General features: G+C 45.3%; 2 protein-coding genes across 3 annotated transcripts; one reads left to right on the forward strand and one right to left on the reverse strand.

The window, feature by feature from the left end:
* Positions 1-1,643: 1,643 nt before the first annotated feature.
* On the reverse strand, positions 1,644-17,536 carry LOC108161832 (plastin-1). Of its 2 annotated transcripts, none has more exons than XM_017296194.2 (5): positions 16,725-17,536; positions 3,730-4,840; positions 3,369-3,647; positions 3,057-3,310; positions 1,644-2,995 (listed from the first exon to the last, which is right to left on the reverse strand). In XM_017296194.2, the coding sequence occupies exons 1-5, from the start codon at positions 16,797-16,799 to the stop codon at positions 2,777-2,779; spliced, it is 1,938 nt and encodes a 645-aa protein (XP_017151683.1). In that variant the 5' UTR covers positions 16,800-17,536; the 3' UTR covers positions 1,644-2,776. The 2 variants fall into 2 exon arrangements, with proteins under 2 accessions (XP_017151683.1, XP_017151691.1); XM_017296202.2 differs by lacking the exon at positions 16,725-17,536 and adding an exon at positions 6,490-6,995.
* A 604-nt stretch (positions 17,537-18,140) lies between these two features.
* On the forward strand, positions 18,141-20,667 carry LOC108164728 (protein ILRUN). Its single transcript, XM_017300621.2, has 4 exons — positions 18,141-18,292; positions 18,500-19,138; positions 19,196-19,491; positions 19,636-20,667. Exons 2-4 carry the CDS (start codon positions 18,663-18,665, stop codon positions 19,773-19,775), a joined length of 912 nt encoding a protein of 303 aa, XP_017156110.1. The 5' UTR covers positions 18,141-18,292; positions 18,500-18,662; the 3' UTR covers positions 19,776-20,667.
* Positions 20,668-24,285: the final 3,618 nt, after the last annotated feature.

A 24,285-nucleotide genomic window follows, 5' to 3' on the forward strand; every position in this document is an offset into this window, starting at 1 on the left:
GTTTGACAAAATTGCAAGCTTCTGGCTTAAGTCTTATCTTTTTATAAGTAAAAAATATCATCGCTTGCATGATATGTGGAAAAACCGAAGGAAGCTAATCGACTTAGTAAGATCCTAACTTGATAACCCTTGACGAATTTGAGAAAATAGCGACAGTCTAGAAAGAAGTTTTCACGTACTTTTGTACTTGAAAGAACAAGTTGTTAACTTGTTAATAGATCTAAAAAATCGGTCCTGGTAGCTCTTAAAGTATCAAGTATAACGCTGACATCCAGAACACTTCCATACAACACCTGTAGACTTCTCTGGCCAGAGGATGACCTCTCTCTCTCTCTTCCCAATGGATTAGAATTTAGCAGTTTATTTTTGATTAAAATGTATTATTTTCTTTAAAGAGAACACACATACTCCCCATAATGCTCTCTGCTGGACACCTGTGCCAGTGTGATTTCTATCGTTGCCCTTCAATGGAAGCGGCATTGTCGTGTTGTCACCGGCCACGTGAGAACTGTCTTATCAGATAAGCTTTCCGATAATAGCATGGAGGGTCCAAAACACCGTATACCTAGAATGCGAAACCCCAGTGGATTGACCGTCGATTATGGGTCGACTCTCCTTATCGGCATGGTTTTATGACGGAACTTGGCCGCATACCCATAAATATTTTTGTTTTTCATATCTTGAATCAGTAACCATAGAGAATACTTGTAGACCGCTCTTTCCGTGGAAAACGCTGAAGGCATACGAGTGCGCACAAAATACATATTTGAGTCATGGGCACAGGTACATACGATGTTCTTACGTTGTGGAATTTGCGCATGAATGATCTCAGATGTATGAATAATACCAAACGACTATAAAAGTAACAAGAAAGGGCATCAATTTTTGTTTGACGCTTCGTGGTACTGGTACTTCAATTATCTTTTCTGGCTATCACTTTCTATCCCGCTCTGTTCGTCAATGCCTGGACCTAATCGGTCTGTTTCGGGCCCCAGATTAAAAAGAATATAATATACAGTCTTCTTTAGTCCTTCAGAATACATAGTTTATAAATTGTATTTCCGTTGAGGTAGGGAAAATTATAGAATGAAGAAACCCATTCCCATATTCCCATTAGAGCCCTTCATTAACGGGCCACCGAATCGATTCGGTGGAATTCGGGACTCGCTTCTTTCGGTCCGAGAGAATCAGGGAATCAGTTTTCTCATAACTTCGAATCACTCGCCCAACACGGATCGAATGTGGTGAATCCCATAATTTTTACTGTGTCAGTTCCGAATCGATTTTGGTTTTCTTTCTCGCTCACTCTACACTTGATTTTCTGGTAGAGAGAACGAGAGAGCAACACAAAAATTTGCTTCGCCCTCTTAGATCTTAGTGATTACTGTTTCGGGGTGATTCGAATCCGACTGAAGGCAGGACTCGTATTGATCGAAAGCATCGAAGGCGCATGAGTATGAGCTATGATCTTATGAATACCCTGGATCCAAGCAGATCTCTAATTCACCCACCCAACAGACGGGTAGAATATGATGGAAATCGTTCAATATGTAATGTACACAGTTATGGTGTTTGTTTTTTATATATTTACTTTATTGTTTTACTTTCATTATGCATAGGTTATTACTATATCTGTTTCTGGGTTCTTTACTCTTTTGTTTGTCGCCTCATTGCACTAAGAATTTGTTGGCTTCCACTTCTCTGCCTTCTTTGCCCCGTTTTTGTTTTTTTTTTTTCTTTCGCCGTGTATAGCTTGCTCTTTCTATGCCATGGAAGCGCTTGCCTGCTGCCTGCTGCTCGCTGCTTGCTGCCATCTCGCTCTAACGCACTTAAACGCAAAGTTAAACAAGTATTTAATTATATAGAAATAGAGTTAAACAAATGTAGAAAAAAAACATAAACAAAAGCGGCTTACAATTACTTGCAAAAAAAAGCTAAATACAAAGTTAATTCTTCCTCCATCGTATCATATCATATTCCCTCGTTCGTTCTCCGATTTGAATTCCTTTTCCGTGTTTCCGTGTTCCCTTGTCTCTCCGATCTGGCAACGGGTTTATGCAAAAATATATATCTTTATATATGCTATTTATGTATGTATGAATGTATGTATGTATATAGGCGCATATCGTTATCGTTTATATAAATATATTTTTGTATATATATTACAAAGTTAATTGTTTTCTCTTCATTTCGTTTGTTAATATTACATTTTTCATTTCTCCTTAATCTTGCACGTAAATCTTTGCCTCGTGTTTATAGCAGGCACATATACGCAGTAGTACCTTTATTTATAAAATAAGGTTACCGTGGGGGTTGCAGTTGCTGTTGCTGTTTGCTATGTGGCTGAATAACTTAAACGATTGTTAAACAAATCTAATAAAGAAACATTCAACTCGCCGCCGCTGCCGCCAGCGTCGCCGCCGCAGGCACCCAAAAAAGATGCGCGGCATTCTCTCAAAATGGTTCGCTTAATTACAATTGGGGGCCCTCGCATATATATAAATACATAATAAAACAAGTAATCGAAAGAAATGAATAATAAAAAAAAAATTAACGTTAGAAGAACAATCTGTGGGGGTGGGAGCTTGAGGGGGGGAGGACGCGGGGTGCAATTGTTTACAATTTTATAGCTTTAGAGTAAATTAGCAAATACGAAACGCCTGGCTTAGTCTTCCCTTCTTTCTAATTCTCAATCTCGTTCTTATCCATAATTCCTTCATTTTGTTTTATATATTTTGTAATTGAGTTGTTTTTGCGGTTTGCCGTTTGCCGTTTGCTAATTGCTGTTGTTGGTGGCAACGACGGGGGTGCTGTTGTTGTGGTTGTTCTGGTCGACACTGTCCATGTTGGGCACATAGTCCAGGGCCATCATGCAGGCAAAGACGGTCATAACCATCTTTGGCTTCACCTCGGTGATGTCCTCGGGCAGGGCGTACACGCGGGCACCGATCTTGCGGGCCATGGAGATGGCGTACTTGGCATTGGCCAGATTGTCCTGCAGGAATAATCAGTAATGAGTATCGTTTGCGACCTGGTAGCCGTATGAGAGCACTCACCTCCTGCGTGCCGCTGGTGCGCACCAGCTCGTAGTTGATGCTGCCCTCCTTGATCGCGTCGATCAGATCGATCACAATCTTACCGTCGGCAATGGCATGATCGTTGAAGTTCCGCAGCTGCGACTGCTTGCCGGCCTCCGCCAGGCGGTTGTTCACCCACTGCACGATCTCCTTCTCGATGATCGGATTGCCGGTGTTGGCCAGTCGCGACAAAATCGACAGGGTGTAGGCGCGCATCAGCTGCCAGATGAGGGCTACACAACAACGAGAAATCAAAATCAAAGCTCCACAGACAGCGAAAGCGACACTTACCCAGTGTCAGTGTGGCATTGCCATCGTTCAAGTCCTGGCCAGCAATGCCGACCAGAGAGAACTTCAGCTGCTTGCCCAGATCGACGGCATAGTTGCAGTTCTCCAGCTTCTCCATGAACTTGCGCAGCGGCGTGAAGCGCTTGTGGACGCGGCTCCAGTTGACGATGCCCGGCTTAATGACGTCGAACAGCTGGAAGATGACCAGGCCATCGGCCAGATCCGAGTACAGCCAGTTCACGTGCGGAGCAACGCCCATCGAGTTCATCCAGTTGCGGTAAGCTGATCGAAACGAGGACAAAAAGGCGTTAAAAAACTGCAAGCTGCATGCCGACGGCATTCGGTCGCACTCGACTGCACTTACTCTTCTCCTCGCGCGTCTCCTCGATGGACTCGAGTCCCTCGATCTGCTCGGGCTTGTCCAGGCCGGGATGGTTGTTGAACAGATTGGCGACAAAGGCCAGGTTCAGCTTGTAGACCCCGTTCACGACGTCCTGGGGCGTGAGGAAGCTGCGGCAGTTGAGCTTGCCCGCCTGCTGGAGCATGATCTCGGCGCGCGACTGCAGATCGCCCTCGCGCAGCGCATCCAGATTGACGTCGGCGTCGTTGCCGGCGATCTGCTTGAGCAGATGCGAGTAGATCTCCGAGTCGATGATGTCCGACTGGAAGTTGGTGCACCGGCGCCGGATGCCAGCCCGCTCCAGATGGTGGTTGACCCAGCGCAGAAGAATGGCCTCCGGGGACATCTTCATGAGGTCCTCGAGCCGCTCGTTGTCGAAGAGGAGGCCGGCCAGGCCGGGACAGCTGTCCAGCGTGATGTGGCTGAAGAGGCCGATGCGGATGATCTGCCAGAGCAGACCCAGCACCAGATGGGGCTTGCCCTTGGCCAGGTCGTGGGCATCGATGTTCACGATGTTGCAGCCGATGGCCTGCGAGGAGACGAGGGCCAGCGTCAGGTTCTCGAACTCCCTGTAGACGGTCAGGTTCTTCTTGTTGATGGCGCGCTCGTCGATGGTGTCGGGGCAGGAGTGGTTGATGATCTTGCACAGCAAGATGCCGTCCTTGATGCTCAGATACAGCCGCTTGCCCTCGCTGTCGATGGGCAGCAGATGCTGCAGGTCCTTGTCGTGTCCCAGATTCGAGTTGATCCAGTCGGAGAAGGCCAGCTGCTCCTCGAGCCGCACCGAGTGCGTTGTGCCCTCGGACGAGCTGCTCGACATGCCGCCGAGCGTCTCCAAGTTCTCCTTCTTGGACACCACCGTCTTGAACGTGCTGGCCACGTCCTTGCTCTTCAGGTCCAGGCACAGCGTCTCGAACTCCTCCAGATTCAGCTTGCCCTGGTGCGCCGTCCTCTGTTTGCTCTTGAACTCATCGATCATCTCGCGCACCTGATAGCCGGCCAGCTTGAATCCCACCTGATTGAGGGCATCCTTCAGCTCGTGCAGGTCGATGAAGCCGTCCTTGTTGGCGTCCAGCTGCAAATGACCAAAGCGAAAACCAAACAAATCAATGAGTAATCCATTCCGATGACTAATACCCGACGAGCACTTGACGTTTGCTGGTTGCTGGTTGGGTCACTGGATCGATCGACGCTCTGACCATCTCTCTGACTCATCAATCGAATCGAAATGCTAAGCAGATGCCGCTCCGCCAATGTGCTGCTGTTTTGCTAGCTACCATACCCCCATTCCCATTCCCATTCCCATTCCCATATCCATTGGGGCGCCTGCTGGTTTATCTTTGTGCCATTTTTCAACCATGCAGCACAGGTATGAAAAATTTGTTTTGTTCTATCTGAACACCCCCTTCCCCGGCCCCCACTCTTATCTCTCAGCCTGCGTCTCTGTGTGCTCCACTGCTGCTGCCTTATCGAATTTAATTTCCATTTTTTTCCTTCAGATCTCCCCGTCCCGTCCCCGTGTGGCGAAGTATCTTTCACCTGACTGACTGGCATATCATTGGAAACTGTTCATTCGAAATTATATGGTGCAGAGGTGGGTGCTGGGTCGTGTGTGGAGGTGGAGGTGGAACCCAGAGTGGATCGAGAGTGTGCAATCATGGCTCTTGGCCTGGCCACAGATTCCCCAAAAAGTGAAAGCCACAACACACATGAATCACTTGAGAAACAGCAGTCTCTCGAGTGCCCCAACGGATTACTGTTTATGTGTGTCCACATTGAATAATTCCCGTTATGGGATGCACAATACAATGTCTTCGATGACTAAGAAAAGTCGGTTTTCCTATCAGCAATTAGTCAATAAATCCATCAATTCACTCCTCATTCGGAGAACAAATGGATTTCCATACAAACCGTCATTCATAGTTTCCCAATAATCCCTTTTTAGTTATGAAATCTGAAATCTTTTGAGCTTTTTACGCGCATCATGCAGCGGTGCCTTTCAGTCGGAAGTGTGACCTTTAATGGCCAGAAGTTGAACACATGGTAATGTGACCAGATTGTGTGAATATCCCCAGCTCAATGGCCTCCTAATCGCCTTATTCCGGGGGAAAACCAAACATTTGGGCAGGGCAGGGCCAGTCAGGGTTTGTCTTTGGTGTGAAATGCTTTTCGGTGGACTCTGGAATTTATGGGGCTTTTGGCTGGTGCCTTGCCAAATTGTGTGGGATCGGATGGGGTGTTGGGGTGTGGGGTGGCTCGCTGATTGCTCCGCTTTTGCTGTTTGCCGATAAGATAAATGTTTGTGTGCGCCAAAAACCAACAAAAAAACAAAAAAAAAAAGATGAGGGAACATAAAATCGAAACCAGCACTCGATTACGTATATGGTAATGATATCAGGGGGTGGCTGGTGGTGCCTCCAGTGGGGGGGGCTCAACACATGCCACATATTGATAGGCAAAATCAAGGAATGGGTACACATAATTCTATGACTGACATCCAACGGAAGTGATTTTGATTTCTGGAGTGGAAGCGCGTGCACTGTAGGGGTGTTCACCGTACGCTGGTGTGTGTCTGTGTTATCGATTAAAAAGCCATAAAGTGCGCCAAGAAGCACCGATAGAGGGAGAGCGAGAGAGAGGCAACAACAAAAATCTGTGATTACGTGAGTTCCCAAATCGTGAGTAATAAAACTCGCAAAGATATACTCCTACGGGGACACCTACATCGGGCAGAATCTCCTCCAGGTGCTGCCTGTACTCCTCGGTGGTCTCGAAATCGGCCATTTCTGCGATGCGATGGATTTGCACTGGGAATTACTGTATTTGTTTGGCCCGATTTGCTTAATGGTTCAGCAAAGATAAACAACAACAACAAAATTGAGTTAATTGATTCGCACGCACACACACGCACGCACGCACGCACACGAAGGAAGGGTCAAAGTGGATCGAAGATCAGGTGGAGGCGCGCACGACACGATCGCTGTGGATGGAGCACCGGCAAGAACTACGAACGGAATGGAATGGCACACAGGCACCCAGGCACCCAGGCGGACAGTCGGGTTAACCGTTATTTAGGTATCGCAGCGAGAGATCGTACGAAACGAACGAGTGATACGGCAACGAGAGAGCGAGCGCGTGAGAGAGAGAGCCAAGGATTTGTTCGCTAAATACCGCTACGTACGGTCGTGCATACACCCGGGACAAGCTGGAACTGAGTACTAACTGGAGTACTGGAGTGCCATGGACTATTTATGCCTTTTCTTTTATCAGAGCCCGGAGCCCAGAGCCTTGTGTATATCGCACAGCGCTTTTTACAGCTTTATCGGAGCACAGAAAGAGCGAGAGCGAGCGCTAGAGAGAAAGAGAGAGAGAGAGAGAACCTATAGAGAGAGCCTATACCATTCAATAAAAGAATGACGCGGCGTCATGCCCATCCTGAATCATGAGAGAGTGCACCCTGCCAATACACCGGATTACTCACTCTACTCAAAGCGATCCCAACTAAAAGAAAGAAACTGAAAACTTGCGGGGCTTTCGTGGTTTTTCTCTAAATGCATTTCCATTACGATGTTTCACCCAATTAATCAGATACTCTGTGATACATAGTACCTGTTATACACATTTTATTGTGTGTGCATGTATGCGCAAACATTTTTGGTATTTCGTTGGGAGACTGATAAGGCGAGCGGCGAGAGGCGAGCGGCGAGAGGCGAGCGGCGAGTGAGCGAGTGCGCGACACCTTGCTGTGGCCTGAATCGAGTCCATTCGTCAGTCCATATCAATATCTGTAGGTACGTGAACGAACATATATATATACATATATATGTGTGTATTACCTCAATACCAATGGGAGAGTATGTGATTACAGCCGAGTTTCAGTTTCAGGTGGTGCTGCTCTCTGCAACAGGGTGGCCAGGGCGCATCAGAATCGGATATTCAATGGCCTACCAATAGTTTTTGTGACTCATGTTGAAACGTTTCAAAAATGAAAGCATTATGTAAGCTTTTATGTTTTCGCCTGAGTCATAGTGGGTTTAGGGTTTCCCCCTAGGCGGCAGGGCAACCCTTACGAACCCACGAACATTCTGCTCAAGTGTTAAGAGCCATTTTGGGGAATTGCTTACGCATCGATAATATTTGGCCAAATGCAAAAAGAGAGACAGCGACAGCGAGAGAAATATGTATGTATGTATGTGGCAGAGAGGATAGTACGCTGTTGTACCCCTCCGATAGAGAGACAGAGACATGATATTTAAACGTAATTGGTTTTTTAATAGGCATTGTATCAGCGCCGGGAATTATGTGGCAATTGCCATTTAAGTAATAACTTGTACAACAAATAGTATATCAAATTCCACAAAGATAATGAAAAGTCGTTCCATGATAAGACCTAACAGGCCTGGAAGCAGCAGGTGCGGGGTGTATGAGGGGATGTGTAAAGAACATAATCGAAAAAGAGTTACAGCACCAGATACAGCGGAATGATCCCAGAATGGTTTTGTCACATTTATGGGGCGACTTCTTTACACCGTAATTTACACGTTATCGCTCCCCCTCGATACACAGAGGTGCTCCCCCGCCCTGGGACCAGTCATTCAGTCACTGTGTCCGATCGCAATGGAGCCACTCCTCGAGCACAAGCTATCAGTGGAAATGATCTGCCATTCAAACGAAAATGGGCATTCCCATTAACAGATGTTACGTTCACACGTGACTGGCAATATGCCGTTTAATTGCAAGGAAATATGTAAGAAACAGCTGACTTTCTATAAAGATTCCATAATCGTCTCTGTTTGGGTCTTATTGGAAGTCTTATACAGCCAATAAACGCAGTTGGAAGGTGGAATAGGGCTATATGTATGTTCTGCTTGTGGACCTGCACTCCCCCTAGAGACTGTGGAGCACACCGTCGATAAGGTGCCGCACAATAATCGTTAATTGATTTCCGTTTGCTAGACGCCATCGCAGATCACACGTGACCCCCGTGGAATTGCCAAAATGTATTTGATTTCTGGTTTTCTGGCAAAACCATAAAGAAAAAACTTTCTACGAGTCCAGTTTTTGGTGTCTCTTCACATCATTTGCCTGAACGATAGAACTCTGCCTAATGATAATTATGACAAAAAACTCGCGAAATATTTGTTAATGAGCGGCCCTCTTTCGGTGCGTGTGAGTCGGGAGTAATACCCTCTGTTTCAGTAGAGAAGAAAGCGATGAGGACTTCGTTTCATATGGGATCTTAAGTACTGCCCGTTCCATCGCCTGTAGATGGTGTTCATCATTTCGTATTTATTGGGTATCTTCCAAAGGGTATTCCAAGCGTCGAGTATCTACTGTATCGTTGTGTTGCCTTCGACGAGGCTTAGTCATTGTCACTTAAAGTCAATTTACAGCAAATGAAGTTCATTAGCAGCAAGACGGGAGTGGCAAGGCGGGGAGGGGCGGAAGATAGATGCTAACCGACTTGAAGATTGTTTTGTTTGTTGGTTTGTTTGCTCAGCTTTTAGGGGGAAAGCCGCCAAAGACAAAGTACGACCAGGGTTCTGGGGTGAGGTAATGGCAACCCACATTGCAATGTCACCTGGTCCCATGAACACGTAATAAAGCAAATTAGGAAAAACACAAACAAACACACAAAACAAGAAAATACTTTGTTTATTTTTGTGCGCTATTTTTTCGCTTTCGTTGAACCGAACCGGTTTTCTACGAGTGGTAGTATCTCATGGAACGGAGTTGAAATTCCATTCAAAATGCCTGGCACGAAGGCATTAAACCTACGTATCCCCCGCTTCGTTTACATATCCTATATACCGTATGCTGTATGCTGTATGGCCCCGTAACCCCCTCGCTCACTCGTTGGCTCTTTAGTGTTTCAGTGTGTCGCGACCTCGACAACAATGGCAGCATTACATCAACCACTAGGCCCCCACAGCACACACCACACAACATACAACACGACTGATTGAACGTGAGTCAACAACATGGGCCCGAAACATGTTAATCAACATTGAACGATAGACACTGGTAATCGCAGCACCTCCGATCCTCCGATCTTCCAGCCAAGTGCTTTTCAAATATAGTCAAAGGAAATCAATTGAACAAAAATTAATAATGAGCCCACGACTATGCTGATGATGATATGCTACATGCTGCACACATATTTACATAGATACAAAGATACATAGATAGATAGATAGTCGCTTACCGTAGCACGACTGTGACTGACAAAAGACCACCCAACAGAGGTACACCCTACACCCAAGAGCGGAATTAAATGGAATACCGAGCGGTACTAGCTGATAATTATCCATGGTATTCGATGCCCTTTGTACCCTTTGAGTACAACACTTGACGGTGGCTAAAGGCTTTAAAAGACTTTGATTCCCTTCTAACAGTACAACTGCAGTTTTTTGATGTATTATGTACTATTATTATTATTTGTTTTTTATTTATTTAATTTATTATTTGTTTTTATTATTTATTTTATATTTTATTATTATTATATTATTTTAATGTATTTTATTTTTATTGTTTGTATTTATATTTTTATTTTTATTATTGTTATTTCATATTTGTATCCAAAAAACATCCCCCTCTAAATTCTTCGATCTTGATAACACGGATTTTTTTAATCTTATTTTTTTTTTTTTTTAAATCGTTGTATTTTTTCTGTGACTGTTGTATAAGCTGGGCTAACAGTAACAGCAAACAAACTAAATTGTATCAGTGATATTATTTTATAATCAAAAGTACAAAATGCAATCCTAAATATAATAAAAAAAAAATATATTTTTATCATTTATATTTTTAATATTTATATATTATATTTTTATTATTTATATTTATTATTTATATTTTATATATTTTTTTGTTATATTTTATACTTTTATTATTTATATTCCATATTTTTTGTATTTATATTTCATATTTTTATTTTAAATTTTTGTTTATATTTTTATTTTATTTCTTCTTTTTTATGTGAGAGTTGTATTTTATTTATAAAATAATAATAATAATACAATTTTTTGTTTGCTATTACTTTTGGAGCAACTTTTGGAGTACAACAGTCAGGAAAAATTATTTTTTTTTTGTATATTTTTATTTAAAATTTTTTTTTTGGTATATATTTATATTACATAATTATATTTCATTATCTATTTTATTGATTATTAACTTAATTACATGGAAAAATAATTCTATTAATGATCAATTTCTATATTCCTCAGGTTGCTTTTGGATTTTATGCATACTCTGTATTTTGAGGCCCAAAAATGCATCAAAAATGGATCTCGAGAGGAAGCCAAATAACTGATTGATTATGGCATATAAACTGTTCCTTTTGGGACTTAAACTGAAAGCCGGAAAGCCACAAGATAGCTGGACGTTATATCCTATGCTCTGATCACTTCCCTTGCGCCACTTTTGTCGCCTGGCCCCGTCAAACGGTGTCACGTTGTGTCTTCGTTTCTTTTTCTGTTGTTGTTTGCCGGTCGGTCGGTCGGTCGTCGTTCGCATTCGCATTCGCTTGTATTCGTATTATTTATTTTGCGTACACACACACATAATATGCACACACATATTTGTTGGCGTTGTCAATTGAAATTTGTAACACGTAAGGCAATTTCTGTCTGCCGTCTGCTGTCTGTTGTCTGTTGTCGCTCTTCTGCTATTACTCGCGGGCAGGCTTTGAGCGTAATCAATTTTTATGTAGAAATCCGAAGCGAAACTCAAGACAGCGCGAATCATCATGTAAAAAGTTAAGTCAATTGTATAATCAGCAGTGACACATTTCCGCCAACAAGCCCCCACATTGGCGGACCGGACACACGGACACGGACAGGGACACGGACAAGCCAGTAATGCACTTACACTGTCCTTTCATGCCACATCCTCTGCGACTGCGAATGTCTTGCTAATGGATCTGTGTGGTATTACAAGACTTTGAACATTCCATTAAGAACTCATAATGTGGACCTTAATATTCGATATATTCCAATAATGAGCATATACTGCTTGAATCACAATCGAATCCATAAATTTGTATACACTTTTGAGGTAACTCTCGATATCTTTTAGGGGTATTTATATAGTTATAATATTCTCCAACCGAAAGCTCCCTCGAGAGAGCTAATCTGTCATCTAAACTGAACAGAATCGAATATATGTCTTATTTTTCTTGTAAAGAAGTCTATTGAGTTCCTTTTGGTGTGGAGTAATATAAATTTAACGACCGGATAGTACTTCGTTGGTGGGAAGAGAGAGAGAGAGAGAGGGCCGGGCTAAAGCTAGAATATTTTTCATTGGGTGGAGTGCAGGAATATATTGTAAGCATTCTAAGATACATAATCGTTATTAGTTTGTGGTTTTGGTTTTTTTTTTGTGTGCGGGCCAGGGAGTGGCTTCTGTGTGGCTCCGTGTCCCGAGGGGCGGACTGCGACTGATTATACGCATACACATTAGTCACAAGGATATAAATTACAAAAACCGTGACTCATGGAGCTCCCACTTGCCACCCACTGGGGGTGGGGGTGAGGGGATGATGTTGCTGCTAATTGCCCCGGGGACGGGGCAGTGGTGTCGCTGTCAGTGTCAGTGTCAAGTGGTAGCACAAACGGGTTCAATTGTGGAACTAAGAGATCGTTTAGTTTCACTAATGAACCGCTGGTTCCACCGCAGCGGAGAAGAGCCCAAGGCACAGGTAAAGGCACCGGCACAGGCACAGCCAAAGGCGGGTGTTAATTGCATTGGATATGCCTGAATGGATTCCAACAAAGCATTCCAACAGCCGCCGACGCCGCCGCCGCTGCCGCTGCTTCCAGTTCCAAGCGGCGCACGCGACCAAAACGCTGTGAAAGTCGGCGTCGGCGTCGCTGCTACTGTTGCGGCTCTGCACTTCATTATGACAAATTTACAGTTAATCAACGAGTGCGATGACAAAAAAAAAACACACAAACAAACAAAAACAGTGAGTGGAAGAGGAAGAGGGAGAGAGACAGCGACAGGGAAGTCGGGGGCCGTTACACTCGGGTAAATATTGAAAATGAGCCACTAATTCATCCATGTCTCTTCGTTTAACCATATAACCATTTAGTCCCTCATCCTGTCTCTCTCTCTCTCTCTCTGTCACTCTTTGTCTCTCTCTCGAGTCAAGTGAAGCCCGAAAAGAGATCAAACTTCGGGGTGTGGCCTCTTGGATACCCTTTAGCCTTAGCTGTGCAGAGCCATTGCTCCACTAATAGATAGATCGATAGAGAGATCCGATATCTAGGGGTTTGCAGAGGATCGGAAATGCTTGTCAAAATAAAAGAAATACCCTCTTGGAAGGGTGTAGAGGGGCGGCAGGGGCACAAACACTCCGCTCCACGCCACTCCAAGGTGCCCCCAAAAAGGTAAAGCGCTGGCCAGAGTTCAAGCAACTCTGCACGCAAAAGCAGCAGAAAAAAAAGAAAGAAGAAAAAAGCAGCAAAAGCAAAACACAAAACACAAAAGGCAGAGGGAAATAAAAAGCTTCGACAAAAAGACCAAACGACTTTTACATAAGGACAGACGGTGGCAAGAGAGAGAGAGGTAGATATAGAGGAAGGGGGAAAGAAAGGATGCAGCTGCAACCGATCCGCCGCACATGCAACGCAATCAACGCATTATGGGGGCACTTTCACTAGTGCCCCCCACCCCACCCCCAAGGTGCACACTGGAACGAACGAGCTGGAAAATTCCAGGATCTCAATCGATTAAATGGATCGATATGAGATTGCTTCGTACAATAAATAATGGCAGTGTTTTTTGTTTTTTTTTTTTTTTATTGAAAGAATCTTCAAACACGTATCACTTACGTGACTGTCTTTCTATGAAGAAATGATATCATCCTCCACTGTCCACTGTCCAGTGTCCACTGTACATCACGACCCACTGTACATGCCAGTGTGGAGTGGTGTGGCACGACGACTTTTGAGTGACAGTGTATTCAAAAATCTTTGGCATGTGCATTCAAATGACAAAGAAATTAAAAGCGGACAGGGGAAACAGCCGTATGGAAATGAAAAGTATGCTTAAGTGCCTAAGAAGCCCCCGCCCCCACCACCCCCCCCCCCACCCACCACGCGACCGCCTTATCCCTCGGGGGCACCACTCAAAATGCACTTGAGTGAGGAGGCAGTATCCGCAATGTTGATAAAAGCCAAGCTGCAGCAACAGAGTGCTGTCGTGTGTGTGTGTGTCTGTTTGTGTGTGCGAATGGGAACAGTAAGATCGGAGAAACAACAACAACGACAACCGACAGACCTAATAAACGCGCAGCCAAATGAATTATGTGCCGCCGGTAGGGAGTGAGAGAGCGAGAGCAACATGCAACACAACACTCCACAAAGAGCATTATTCAGCCCCGATAAACCCCATAAAAACACATTGCATATCTCATCCCCATTGGGGCACTGCCACTGCCACTGCCACTCAACATGCGCGGCTTTGCGGCAATTAACACTGACACTCCCACGCAGAAAAGCCAAAGACGAAGACGGAGCCACAAAACAACAAAAGCAGTGCTTTGTGAGTGGGTGTGTTGCTGTGGAGTGTGGCAACATTGTTCTCACTGTTTTTGGACATACAACACCCACACATTGCGCATACATCCCTGTGTGTGTGTGTGTGTGTGTGTGTGTGTGTGTACGTGCTAATCCTGCCCAAATAACGATGCACAGCTTGCCTTCGATGGCAAAGCATTATTAACAGATCTGACACGAAAAGTGTACAAGTATATATGCAGGGGGGGAGGGGGTGGGTGGCTTTCCTCCGACTACTCGCGCAACCTGCATTTAGGATATCAAAACACACACACACACACATGCACACTCGAGAGCAAGAAAACAATAAAGCCAAGAACCGTTACACAGCAATTGAATGCGGAACTGTGTTTATCTGCTGCTCTCCCGCCACTCCCTCCTCTTTGCATTAGTCATCGTTAAGCGCGCGCGCCTCCTCGCTTCTCTCCGAAGAACGAAACGAAACGAAAACAGATTCCGTGCTCTCAAGTGTCAATCAGTGCAGCGCTGCCCCCGCACTGACCTCGCCACCGTATCAGACAATGCTCTGGCTCGTGTGTGTGTGTCTCTCTTTATCCTGTTTTCATTTTACGATTCTTGAGTGGCGAGTATTAATCGTTTCGCTGGCCACGCACACTCGTTGGCCCCATAACGCATACAATGCCCCCGCATTGTGCTTCTGATTAACGGGTCGCGCGTGCAGAAGGAGCTGCCAACTTGCTGGCACAGACTCTTGCAATCGAGCGATCAACTCGACTGAATGGCGGGCACTGTGCTGGCAGCGCGGCCCAGCCCCCAGGGCAAGTGCAGCGTGGGCGTGTTTCGTTTTGTTGGAACAGCCAAGAATCACGAGCTAAGCAAAAGCTGTAAAATAATATTACTGCCCGGTCACATGCATCCAAAGTGTGATCAGAGGGGGTGGGGTTGGAACAAAAAACAGAAACAATTGCAAACTATTAAATTTGTGCATAATAATTGAACAGAAACTGCTGCCAGCTTGACTGCTGGTGTGCCCCTTGAACCAAGGTACCCGTAAGCGATCGCACAGTGGGGCCGATTCGATTGGATACATTTAAGATGTTTCGGAAGTGACATTTGTATTGTTATTATTTGGCTTTTTATCACAAGATCGAAGCTAGTCAACTGTAATATTTCAAAATTTAAATCAAAACATATTTGAAATTTTTTCTGCTGCGAAAAGGTAAGTCTCTTCGGGAATGCAATATTTTGTATGAAAACTCGCCCTGGTTTTTGGGATTTTTGGATGCATGGTGTTCGGGTTGTTTTCTAGCTGTGGTTGACAGCTCTCACCCCCATCCACCCCATCAGCAACCACTGTGCGACGTTGGCGTTGCCAGAGCTGAGACGTAGTTTTTCACGCTCTCCAAGTGGCTTTGCATGTGTGTCTCTCTGTGTGTTTGTGTGCGGGGCTTGAGATTTTTATTTTAAGCAGAAACTGGTTTTCAGAGCTGGCCCCCCCCTCCATATCACCGTCCTGCCTCTTACAGCCACCATCGGCAGCAGCAGAAACAGCACCGCTGGCAGCCAGCTCTTTTACGTGCCGTTTTAATGTTGTCATACTATGGAAATAAATGAATAATACTCGTATTCAAATAATATTCTCCCGAAATTCCCTTGAAATACTCCTCAAGTGAAAGACAGTCCAGTTGGGCCATTACCGTTGCGTGTTTGTTTGTTGTTAGTCATAGCGTCACAGTGGATGAGTGGGATGTGGGATGGGCGCACGGGCAGCGCAGTCGACAATGACAGCGACAGCGACATTGAACTTGTGCGTTGACAGAGAGAGCGCATGCGTTTGTTGGCAGTTGCAGCGACTGCCGACTACCCAGAGAGGATTTTATGCGTAAGATGAGTGCAACTTTTATAAATTTGCATATTCTATCCGTAATTTGAGACAAAGAGAAAGAGAGATATTTACTCTGCTGCTTCCTCTCAACCCCCACATACACACAGCAGCAGCAGCACCACATGCCCCGTTACTTCCCAATCTGTGTGTGTGTGTGATGCGTCTCATCTCTTTTCTTCTCTTCATGGGGGGTTGCTTTCCAAGGCCAGCTCTGAAGTCGCAGCCGCTGCGGCGGCGGGGGTATGGTATCCATTGCGCTGGCGTTCGCTGTTCGCCGGCGACGACGCCCACATGCACCGGGTTAACGGCAGCTTCTTCTGCCCCTACCACTTCTTCCACATATTCTTGTTAGTCGCTTCTGTAGCTCCGCATTTGTATGTGTGTGTGTGTCTGTGTGTGTGTGTGTCTGTGTGTGTGTGTGCTTGTGTGAGTCATGCAATTGGCATTTAATGGTAATAGCCATTGCCCCACCTCCCACATTGATGAAGGGGCCACCCCCAAAACGCACTGAGCGGTCGAACGAACAGTTCTTATTGATTTACCGTTACACTTACCTCTGTAAATTTCTCTTTGATCTCTGTCTTTTCATCAATGGAGAGGGTTTTGGTGAATTTATTTAATGTTGCCATTTTGTTGCTGCTTTGGATGCTTCGCTGGCCGATAGACGCGCTTTCTTAATTATTTCTACTGATTGTTTGATTGGTTGTTATTTTAAATAAATTATGCGTTTATTGTTAATTTCACTTTGTCGCCTGTCGGCGTTTTGTTCGTTTCTCTTTCACCCTCTCGCACTCTTTACAATCTTGTTTTGCCGCGCTCCTTTTTCTTCTTTACGGCTACGTACGTGTACGTCTGTGCAAGCGTCTGTGTTCGTGTATATTGGAGTGGTAGCAGCGACGCGACTGCGGCGACACTTTCTTTTGGGTGGCGTCGGCGACGTTTTTTTCTTTATTAATTATTGTGTTGTTAAATCTCTTACACACGCTACGATGCACCTTCTGCCTTTTTATAATTACACTTTAAGTTATTTTCGCTAAATGCCTTCTCTCTCTCTCTTTAGCACACACACACACACTCTTGCAGACAATTTTCGTAATTGTTGTTGTTCCTTATATTTGCACTTCAGTAACTTTTTTCCCAAATAACAAAAAAAATGTATAAAAAAAATCGATTGTAGAATGAATCTACAAGCAACTGCCGGGAATCATTTATTTCTGAGGCTGGATTTTTATATTTTTCACTGCGTTTGCCGGCTACTGTGCGGAGTACACAACACACTTTTGTTAACAATACTTAACAATTGGTGGGGCTTGGGCAGCGCAGTACACGATCCGCTCTCGGCGTTTGAGTGAATTGTTTGTGTCTGTGGGGGCTCCGCTGTGGGCGAAGCATTGCTATCGATATATCGATGAGTCACTAACCACACAGTTACAACAAAATCGAAAACATCCCATCAGAATTTGCTGGGTGAGCTCCCCCTCGGACACGGATTTCGTTGCTATTTCGATACTATATCGATATAGCCGAAGACGATATTATTATGTTCGTATGTGCTCTACACTGCGCGAAACATACTAGTATGGTACAAAAAGGTCAAAAAAATATTTGATCCACCAGCCTGCTCGGCATCGTTGGAGCGCGTCGCATCTGCCGTTCTTAAAGTCGCTGAGGGTTATATATTTAAATTTATAATGAAAAAAAGTAACAACAAATTTTTTGTTTATATTTGCCGATGTATTGATATTTAAGAAAAAAATCGACTCAATCGATTAAATAGAAAGCAACATCATTTTTTTTTGTTGAGATCCATGGCCACTGGTCCCTGCCTGAAATTAACAACTTATTAACATTATTTGCCTTGAAGGAGGCACGTCACTGTGGGAAGTTGTGATACAAATGTTTTTCCAAGTAGTCACAAAAAACATCGATTCCTAAAAAGAGAGCCGATGCTTACACCAAAAACCAAAGAATCAATTGTATCGATGTTTGAATCGATTTTTTCCCAGCTCTAGCTTATTCCCGAGATCATTGCATTAGATCGTCCGCACCAGCATATTTGCCTTTTTGTTAAGGTCACGTCCGTCTGCTACCAATCCGCCGGAGGACACTGCTCCATCCATAGGTAGGTCGCTTCCGTTAGTGCTTGCCTGCCGCCCGTGTGTGGGTGTACCTGTACCCGGGCCGTGCCTGCAAGTGTTAGTGTGCGTGTGCTCGTGTGTGTGCGTGCGTGTGTGTGTTTCCAGTGTTGGCATGTGTGTGTATATGTGATTGGTGAAACAACAACAAAGCAAAGCGCTGAAACGCATTTTCATTTCAACATTTCCTACAGTGTACGCCGCAACAAAAGACCTGCCCCGCCAGCCCACGAAACTCGGAGCAGAGCTCGCCTTGCCGCAATAACAAGTCCCCGCACCCACACAGGCGCAGGGGAAGAAGAAGCAGAAACCAGCAGAGTGAACGCCGCCGACGCCGCTGCAGTCGCCGCTGTCGCAATGGATGTGGAGGAGAACTACGAGTCCCAGAATGCCACAGAGAACCAGGACCAGCACCAGCATCCGCACCAACACCAGCACCAGCAACAGCTGCAATTGCAGCTGAATCTCCAGCAACAACAACAACAGATGCAGTGCGAGCCGCTCTTTGGCCTGACGACCAACACAACAACCACCACAAATCCCATGATGGAGACGAACAGCATCGCCATACCGCTGCCGGCGCCGCCCGGTACAACGGGCAGCGTTGTTGTCTCCTCGTCAGCGCCAGCCTCACTCCCGGCATCGTCGCCAGCGGCGCCGCACCAGCAGAAGGGCCTGCCCACGAACGACTTTGACATCGACTCACTGCTGCTGCAGCAGTTCAGCTGCATGGGCACCACAGACCATGAGGATCTGATTAGTCAGTTCCAGAGCCTCATGAACAACCAGATGAATCGAGAGTCGGCGCGCTTCTATCTGGAGATGAGCAATTGGTAAGGCAACCGTCATACAGTTACATAGATCTGAACTCATTTCCCTGATTCCCAAAGGAGTCTGCAAACAGCCGTCGGCTGCTACTTGGACTTTTGCAGCCTGCAGTCGCTGCCATCGATGAAGATCGTCCAGGGGCAGCATGTAAATGCCCAGCAGCAGGCGTTCCAGCTGCAGAACGACGGCACCGAGCGGTGGCCCAACAACTGCTATCTGACGTCGCCCATCCAGACGCAGCGCATCAATATACCATCCCTGCGACCGGGGGAAACTTGTGATATACTGGCTGATCTGATGCCCACACAGCCGCCGATCATGTGGCGCCTCTGCACACCAAATGGCTGGTATTTCGGCGGTGAGCGACGTGGCAGCCCAAACACCCGGTTGCCCCGGGGCGTTGAGACTTGTTGCATTCCCACCATTGTTGAAAAAATTTATAATTGATTATTTTCCCCCTTTCCCCAATAACACACACACACACACACACACACACACATAGATGCCATTTGGATGATACCGCCGGGGACACAGGCCAGCCAGGACGAACTGCAGCAGCGCATGGTGCAGCTGATCACGTCGGAGGCCAAGCCGGAGGTCTATCCGCAAATCAACATCGTGATAACGGCGCACACACACTGAGCAGCGTGAAACGTCCGCAGCCGCAGCCGCAACCGCAGCAGCTCCAGCATTATTTTCATAAGAAGTTTTCAGAAAAACGAAACAACAGACAAAATAATTTAGAAAGAGCAGAGTACTTCCCCCCGGGCTCACAGGGAGGATCGGATACATATACATATTGGAGTAATTCCTCCCACAACAAAATCCAACCCAAGCGCGGGTATCCCCCTCTTGCAGGCAGGCACAGGCATTTCAGATGTTTCAAATTGAGCGACTTCTATTATAAGGTTTAGGTCTGTACCCTATCCTATATTATCCAGCAAGCCTATACTTTTCGACTAGCATAATATTGTTCTCAAGTAGTGGATTTGTTCACAAGAAGATCTAACTTTTTTAAGCAGCCCCCTCCCCCCTACACCCGCTCCCCATAAATACATATGCGATTATGTAGCCGCAGCCATTAGGTGCATGTAACCATATAGCAGTTTCCCCTCCTACCTCGCGGGAGCCTACCTCTATATACACACACCACAGGCCAGATAGACCAGACAGATCCCCTCTCCAACTCCACATACCTACATACGTATATGTATGTATAGGCAAAGTTGTTGAGTTCATATGTAGTTTACTATTCTCCTTTCTATATATTTTTTATTTTTTTTGTATTTTGGTGCCAGACGTCTAGGAACGTCTATCCATGAAGATGAAGTGAAATTGTTTTAAGTTGAAGCGGAGAATGTGTGTAATAGCGCGAAATTGTATAATGCAGAAATACTTCATTTTTTCTAGTTTACTTTCGAATTTTTTTGTTGCTCTTCCCGCATTCAAGAACTTGTACCCTGTAACAAAATTAGACATATAAGTGTTTAAGTGTTTTATTAAGCCTAAGAAAAAACAAAAAAGAACAAAGAGAGTGTCGTTGATTTTATTTTGGGGAATACAACGGGGAAAACAAAACTCGTAATAATTTCATTTGAATTTGCTCTGGAGATATGGCAGCCCTATAACCGTCCTCATTTCTTCTTCTTTTTCCACTGGTGTGGCAGCCCAGTTTTCTGGCAGCACACTCCATCTTTGTTGGGTGATACGGCAGCACTGGAACTATGACCATTCACAGCGAAGCGGATTTGTTTTCAAAAGTTGCCGCCTAGCATAAGGAAATCTATCTTATTTAAATTGAATTCAGACGAATTTGCCCCAACTATGAAAAGCATATGCTTTGCTTTGGTATGTTCATCAAATCATGCAATCCGATTGCGAGCGCCATTATTTATGCGTGCACTTTGTACTTTGCACTTGGCTGAAGGCGGCGCGCCGTCTTGCCGGAATCCGTTGCATGAAAACTGTAATTGAGTCAAAACTGCAGAAGAAACAAACAGAACACACACACCTGCGTTCCTACAGTGTGGGCCAAAATATTAGCAGTGCCAGTGATGCTCGATCCAGAATAATCGGACAGGATCTTGCAGGAAGGGTTACAGGATAAGGGTTAAGGATCTCTGGATGACGTTGGAGAGTTCAACGAGAGTCGCCTCCATATTTCTGATAGACCTTTTAGGCCTTAAGTCCCCGACGAATGTTGTTCAAAGTCCACCCATCATCCACCTGGCCAACTCCTCAGTTAGTTGTCTTCGGTTAAGTATTCCAAAAGTTCATTGGAGCCAGAAAAATATGGACTTAAAGACTGAGAGAGAGAACGGCACTGGACAAACAAATCATTGCCATAATTTAGCCATTCAAATGAATCAATTCAAGCCCCAGAAATGCCCCGGACCCCAGATGAGATCAGAGGTGCTGCCTGCGTCTATAAAGTGTCTTTCAAGGACACCACCCTTCGTTGGGTGGGAAGTAAGATTGGTCTTCATCCCCCTATAGGCCCGGACAGCTTAGGTTCTCATAAGACCCTTACCCTTATAACAAAGAGCACCAACAAATTGTAGCAGAGGTGTAGCTGGGCTTGGATCATTTGAAAATTCCAGGAAAACTGGCCTCAAGATAACTCTGAGGTGAGGAACCCCAATGATCTGATCCTCGTCGATCGATAGGCTTGCTTAGACGGACCGACGGATGGATGGAAAGACAGTCTTCAGACCTGATTAACCATCTTTATATGTATATAATATACATATATGTACATATATCAACGGTATATCAGGGCTCTGGCAAGACAGGGAACTGCAGCCAAGTCCCATACTTACGGATATTGGATCGGTTCGCATATCGGAATTGGTTTTCAGAATTTCGCATACGAGAAAAGGGTTGAAAAGATTCCACTACCCTTCCAACACCGCTTCCCTGTCACTTCTCCTTGCAGCACTCGATCTCTTTGGCGGGAGTGATGTTGAAAGTTGTACGTATTTGTCTCCTCCGTATTCTTGATATTCAGACAATTGGCATTGGTCTATCTACAGGAAGTCGGCATACCGCCGGGCGATGTCATTGGTGCGATTCTACTTGCTCTTATCCTTATCTTGTCCTTTTGATAATCGGCCCAGCTTAGTCCATCCTCCGTTCCGCCTTTCCCAAGCATTGTCTTGATAAGTCGGCGAATTTGGGGAACAGGAAGCCAATCTTGATGCCACATGGTCTGCGGCTGAATCCTCCTGGAATCAAATATCTCATAAGGTGGAGAGAATTCCTTTTTTTCCTGGAGTTTGATATGCAGTGACCTTGCAGAAGGCTGCTACGCGCGGATCCCTGGCAAAAACGCAGCCCCCCCTCTTTCTCTCTATGTTTTTCCCATCTCTCTTGGCAAAAGTGCGACCAAAATTGAGAGAGATCGCGGTCTGTCCTACACCCACTGGGTGTCCTACCCTCCCGCAAAAAGTTGTATCTTGTTGGCTTTTATGAAGTGTATCGGATGCTTGTGTTTCTTTGATTCGATCAAGGTGCCAGCATCCTCGAGTTCATTACCTCAGAAACAAACAACCAAAATCGATTTATGTAACGATGTTGCTCTTACAATATGAAAAAATAGTTGAATAAATTTGAATATATTTTTGATTAATGGCCTGATGGATTAGTCAGGAAGAAGGCTTACTCCATTCCACCGAAGTCAGGGTTTGACGACCATTCCCTAGGCACCCAGGCCACCCCTTCGATCAATAAATCGATACCTATCAATTAGGATTTTAATAGGCTGCGAGGCACACCCAAGAATGCAACTTTATTTCCGATTTTGATTCTCAAGTAAGCCTTTTCATAGAGAAGAGAGGAACGTCCTTATTTTTCTTTCAGGAGAAGTGTCTTTTGACCATCCCGAACAGGCACTCGTAGGCTGAAAGGCTCCTCGTAATACCGCAACAATATATGTTAGAATGGGGTGGATTTACCAGAAAAATGCATACCTTTGACATTCTTTCGGTACATTTTTATGATTAGTTTATGATTCTGCGGCGAACTCAAGTCTGAAAATAGGACCTTGGCATGCAAAGGATTGGAAGTCTTGGAAAACTTTAACTTCATTTCTTTTGGAGCCGATTTTTTGCTGCCATACTGAATTCGAATACTATCCTTTTGGGCGCAACTGTACATGAATGAGCACTCATGTATGATGTAGAGACGGGATCAGGGGTCGTTCGTGCGTTGGGACGGAAATGAAATGCATTGAAACGGAAAAGAAAATTATAATCCGTCGAGGACTGCCTTTTGACTTGAATTACAAATGGCGCACATGCAACGAATCTGATGAGCAGAGCGACGGGGGTGGGGGCGGGGGAGTAGTGGGGTTGGTGGGGGGGGGTCGCCCCCCTCTCCACTGTCATGTCACGGACAATCAAATCAAAAAGGCGTCAAAGCACAAGTCCTGTGCTGCATCTGTGTCTCCTTCGCACAATCCCATATGCTAGGTCTCGCTCGCACCTCTGCCTCGGCAAATAGAGCGTTTTCTCGTTCCATGTAACATTGTAAAATTGCATTTTCTCTCTCACTCTCTCCATCTCTGGGACTGGGCCTGGGCCTGCCACTGTCTCGTCCCCACCCAGCATCGCATCGCATCGCATCGGATGGCCCGTTGTTGTTGTTGTTGTTGTTCTAAAATTCAGATTATGATTTGATTGCCAAACAACTCTGGTGCCACTAGCACCCATCCCCATACCCACCGTACCCTCCAGCTTCGTGAATGGGTCCTGGGTCCTGGATGGGCACCAAGCCTATTTTATATTCATAGATTGGGAATTACAAGCAGCCATTGCCAATTGTCAACAGTCTTTTTCACACACACGCACACTGCAGAGGGGGAAACGAGATGGGAAAGGGACAGGGGGAGGGGGAGGGGGAGGGAGAGGCACGTGCTGATGTCAAGTTGTTACATGAACAGGGCGCCAACGACGCCAATTTGTTTGTTCATTTCATTTCATTATACCCTTCCAAAAGGCTCTATGCAACGCAGATATACGTATATATGTATATAATGTGTACCGATATCTATTAGGAACCAGCAAAAGGGCATGCTCTGGTTTTCGCAAAACGCAAAGATACTTACGATTTAAAACCGGTTAAAATAAATTGCACATCGCTTATAAATACATAT

This window comes from Drosophila miranda, chromosome XL, assembly GCF_003369915.1.
Source record: "Drosophila miranda strain MSH22 chromosome XL, D.miranda_PacBio2.1, whole genome shotgun sequence".
In the NCBI taxonomy this organism is placed as follows: Eukaryota; Metazoa; Arthropoda; class Insecta; order Diptera; family Drosophilidae; genus Drosophila; species Drosophila miranda.